At 38.1% G+C, this 5,303-nt stretch overlaps 1 protein-coding gene across 1 annotated transcript; it reads left to right on the plus strand.

The window, feature by feature from the left end:
* The first annotated feature begins 275 nt into the window (after positions 1–275).
* Positions 276–4,176, plus strand: LOC114357028 (uncharacterized). Its single transcript, XM_028310445.1, has 2 exons — positions 276–502; positions 545–4,176. Exon 2 carries the CDS (start codon positions 585–587, stop codon positions 1,653–1,655), a length of 1,071 nt encoding a protein of 356 aa, XP_028166246.1. The 5' UTR covers positions 276–502; positions 545–584; the 3' UTR covers positions 1,656–4,176.
* The last annotated feature ends 1,127 nt before the right edge of the window (positions 4,177–5,303 follow it).

Below are 5,303 nucleotides of genomic sequence, written 5' to 3' on the forward strand. Positions count from 1 at the left end.
TTTAGCGAAGCTCGTGTCGCTTATAAAAAATGTGTATCTTTAACCACAAATACATAGCTTTTCACAGTAATCCAATAGATTTTCCTTTACTATGTTATAGTTCTTATTTTTACGTAATTACGTCGTGTGAATAATTGCTCCGTCCATTTTTATACATCTATTGGCCATTTGATAATATATTTATCAAAAATCCAACAAATTTTCGAACTTGAACTATACTTTTATTTATTTATTTATTTTAAGGACTCTATCGTCGGATATTAGTTGGAGGCAGACGTGTCGCTTGCTGCTCCTCAACTGCGAATTTTAAGCTCACGCTATAATAGTCTCTCGGTGCTCTTATAATACGTATAAGATTCACGCGCGCGCACAAGTGCTATCTTTCTACAACTTAATCCGCTCGGGGAAGTCCGTACGTGCTTTCGTGAGTGCTCGGCGCCCACGCTGTCTGCGCTGCGACTTCTGCTCACTTGCACCTCTGCGCGATAAAAAGGGACGGAGCGTGTTTACACAGTAGATAAATCTAGCTCATATATCTACTGTGGTGTTTACCTGTCAGTTTTTTATCTACGGAGTTCACTATAATGAAGACTTGTGCGGCTTGCAATGACACCGTATTACATAATGATTGCTTGGAATGCACGCGATGCAGTGAGGCTTATCACTATCTGTGCCTAAACTACACTGTGGAGGAGATACAATCTTTGGATAATGAGGTCAGGAAGTATTGGCTTTGTCCTAAGTGCAAAAATAAACAACCTAAAGGTGACAACTCCAATATGTTAGTGCGCCCGTCTACACCTACTGGAATGGCCGAGGTAACATTCAACGTGACACGCCGCAAGGCTCACAATAGGCCGGAGTCAACACAATCGTCTACAGGTTACGTCACACGTGCAGATATTAGGTTAATTATGCGAGAGGAGATGCGCTCGGTGATGAATGAATTCGCGGATGACCTAAAAGGCACGATGAACGTCAGGCTTCGTGAGGTGAGCGATCAACTTGCCGAGGTTAGGACTTCTATGGGATTTTTAAGCGATCAGTTTGATTCTTTAAAGAGCGATATCGACAGTCATGGCACGAAAATAAAACAATTAGAAACTGTCAACAATGAGTTACGGTCTGAGTTAATTACGTTATCCAACCGAGTTCGTCAAATGGATCAAATGTCTAGATCTTCCAATCTTGAGCTTCAATGTGTGCCTGAACATAGATCTGAAAACGTAATTTCTGTCATTAAACAACTTGGGCATGTAATTAACCATCCTATCAATGACTGCGACATACTATATTGTTCCCGTATTGCAAAGTCCAACCCGAACTCATCGAGACCGCGATCAATTTTGGTCAAGTTCGCCACTCCCCGCACCAGGGACTCGGTGCTCGCCGCCTCAATTCAATACAACAAGACTCATCAAAAAGAAAAATTGAATACTAGCGTACTGGGTCTGGACGATAAGAGGTCGCCGGTGTACGTAGTTGAGAACTTGACCGTCGAAAATAAAAGCCTTCACGCGGCGGCTAGACTTCGTGCAAAACAACTGTCCTTCAAATATGTATGGGTGCGTGGCGGTCGAGTGTACGTGCGTAAATCGGACACTTCAGAGGCTGTTTTCATTCGCGACTTGGATACATTAAATAATCTTAAATAAGTAGCTTTTATTTTTCACCTAGTGTTGGTATTCTTGTATTTAAATTCGATAATCAAATAAAGTTATATTTTCAAAATGTTAGAGGATTACGTACCAAAACTAATGATTTTTATTTTAATATGTTAACGTGCGAATATGACATAATTGTACTTTGTGAGACTTGGCTGGCCGGTGACATACTGGATTCTGAATTGTTTTGTGACAGGTACCGGGTTTATAGGCGCGATCGCGAATCTAGTGGATTTCACTGCAACAAATCGGGTGGAGGAGTTTTGATAGCAGTGTCAAAGTGGTTAACATCAAGTCGACATCCGCAATTCGAGAGCAATTGTGAGGATTTGTGGGTTAGTGTGGATATTTGTGTAGACAATCAGATAGAAAAGCTAATGATATGCAGCGTATATTTACCACCACCTATTCAAAAACACATAATTGAACACTTTTTCGACAACGTGAATAGAATATCTGTAAACTTTAAAAAAACGTTAATATTAGGCGATTTTAACTTGGGTGGTATACACTGGCATGGTCAGCCTGGGTCTCCTCTTACCGCATCAATTAGCCATAAAAGTGTGTATGAAAATATGCTATCTGACTTTATTGCTTATCACGATTTAAATCAATATAACTGGATCAAGAACAGTAAGGATAGGATATTGGATTTAATTTTGTCTAATATGTCGGTGTCCGGTATGCGCGTTAGTGAAACCCCTCTAACTAACATCGATACGTATCACCCACCATTGGAATGCGAGTTACAATGTAGCACTTCACTCTGTGTTCTCACTAAACAAGAACCTAGGTTTAAATTTTATAAAGCAGACTACTCTAAAATAATTGCCGCATTAATGGAAATACAGTGGCATGATTTGTTCTCGCAGTATTCTAGTATTGACACAATGGTATCTGCATTTTATAATATTATCAATGACATTATTAGGAAACATGTTCCATTGTCTAAGTCTAACTCAGATAAATACCCAAGGTGGTACAGTAAGTGTTTAATTAATGCTCTCCGTGAAAAGAATAAATATCGTAAGCTTTTTTCCAAATATTTGAATCCGCTAGATGACTTAACATATCGTTTACTTAAGAAGAGATGTACACAACTCACACGTATGAATTATAAAAAATACATTGCATCGATCGAGTCCTCTTTAACTGCAAACCCTAAACTGTTTTGGTCTTTTTTAAAACAAAAACGTAATGGCCTCAGTTCGTATCCCTCGAGCATGCACTATGGTAACCAAATTGCAACTCAAAGATCTGATATATGTGAATTTTTCGCTTCGTGTTTTTCCGATGTATATGAAAATAGCGATAAGCTCGATACTTTGCGACCAACTATCCCTGACAATCCTGATTCACATTGCTTAAATAGCATATCTTTTTCGAAAGATGCCGTTGAAAGGGTTTTAAAAAGACTTGACCCACATAAGGGAGCAGGGTCAGATGGTATACCCCCTATATTTGTTACTCATTGTAGTGAATACTTAGCTGAACCTCTAAGCATAATTTTTAACTTTTCTGTTTCTACAGGCCAGTTCCCATCTGCATGGAAGGAGGCGCTAGTTATTCCTATACACAAATCGGGTGACAAGTCAGCAGTAAAAAACTATCGTCCTGTTTCTATCTTGCCTGTATTTGGAAAGGTTTTTGAGGTTTTGATTCATCCCATTTTATATTGGCACGTAAAAAACACTCTCATACCTGAGCAACATGGCTTCATGAAAGCCAGATCAACCTCAACAAATTTAGTCTGTTTCATGTCTGACTTGGTTGAATCGGTGGATCGTGGCACTCCTGTTGACGTTATATACACGGACTTCAGCAAGGCGTTTGACAAGGTGGACCATCAAATCCTTGTTGACAAGCTTTATCACTTTGGTATCACAGGAAACTTGCTGAACTGGTGTGCATCTTACCTCGTCGGCAGGTTGTCGAGAGTTGTGATCGACGGATTCGCATCTGATAGGTTTTTGGCATCATCAGGAGTGCCCCAGGGTTCCCACTTAGGTCCCTTATTTTTTAACATTTTCATCAATGACGTTCACTCATGCTTTCATAACTCACAAATACATTTATATGCTGACGATCTCAAAATTACAGTTCGCTTGGAGAACGTTAATGACTGGCGCCTCCTCCAGGATGACCTGAATCGCTTTGCGCGGTGGTGTAATATAAATAAAATAAAATTAAATGCTGATAAATGCAACTTCGTACATTTTTCGCGTAATAAGAATCAATATTTTAATTCATATAATATAGACAACCAAGTGATACGAGAAGTTGATGTCATTCGAGACCTTGGAGTCTACATTGATAATAAACTGCGTTTTCACGTGCATATCGATAAAATAGTCACAAGAGGCTTTAGGTTGCTGGGTTTCATACTTAGAAATTGTCGGGATTTCAGAAAGGCATCGAGCAAAATTGCTGTTTTCAACTCACTGGTTCGGTCGGGATTAGAGTATGGTAGTGTCGTTTGGACTCCTTTTTATGAAATACATAAACGCAGAGTTGAATCAATACAAAAGAGATTTCTTTGGCATTTGTCATATCAACATAAATTAGCTAAACAGCTCCCAAGCTACAATACACGCCTAAATTATTTTAAACTGTATAGCTTGGAAGACCGCAGGAAAATATTGGATAGTCTATTCCTATACAAAATAATAAATGGTTACATAGATTGTCCTGATCTCATTGGACGGATTAAATTCAATGTTCCCTTCAAACTAGCTCGGTTGTCCAGGTATCTGCCGTTTAAAGCAAATGGTTTTAGGACAAATCTGGGTCATTTCTCCTCTATCAACAGGATTCAGTCACAATTTAGCAACCTGTCACGTTCGTCCGGGGCCAGCGTTGATATGTCATCTTCGCTACGTAAGTTCAAAAAACAAATTTCTGAATTGTATACTCCGACGGTTAGTAAATAATTTATTGTTTTGCATTCTGTCACTTTGGCAACGTTACTGTTTTCCAACATTCTGTGCATGTCGTGGCAGGCAACACCTTAGCTTAATTTATTTATAAGGATACTGTGAATGTATGGTGTATGTTTTGTTGGTTGTCCTTAAATAAATAAATAAATAAATAAATAAATGTTATCACTATGAGGACAGGTTTATTATGAAAGTGTTCAACAGCATCAGCTAAAATGATACGAATAGGTTTCATTCAATTTTACATGAACGAGAATTCGAATGGTGTTCATTGATTATCAGAACAAATAAAAAAGGTAATAAACTTAAAGCTATGTCATCAGTAGATCATTAATGATGGTTGTGGAATCGTAGTCGTGATTGCCCATAGCTATTTGAAATCGTAAATGTTGGTAAGAAGGCTGGCTAATGAAATATTAAAGAAACACTGATGGTTCTGCGTAGGATGCTCTATGTCATAATAAGAAAATTCCGTTACGGCTCTATTTGTATAAACAAATATTGTATTTATGATACTAAATTTTAAATGAATGTTATTTGTATGTGGAAGAAAGTTTTCACCGTTAAATATTTAACTAAGAAACGATTCAACATCTGTCGGACAGTTCTGTGACTACGAATTCATAGATTTTAGAAAAAGCACCAAAGGTAATTTTAAAGCAATTTTATTTGGTACACAAAATTCAGGTTTTAATCAAGTTAG

Source organism: Ostrinia furnacalis, unplaced genomic scaffold, assembly GCF_004193835.3.
Source record: "Ostrinia furnacalis isolate ACB-3 unplaced genomic scaffold, ASM419383v2 OfSCF3018, whole genome shotgun sequence".
NCBI lineage: Eukaryota > Metazoa > Arthropoda > Insecta > Lepidoptera > Crambidae > Ostrinia > Ostrinia furnacalis.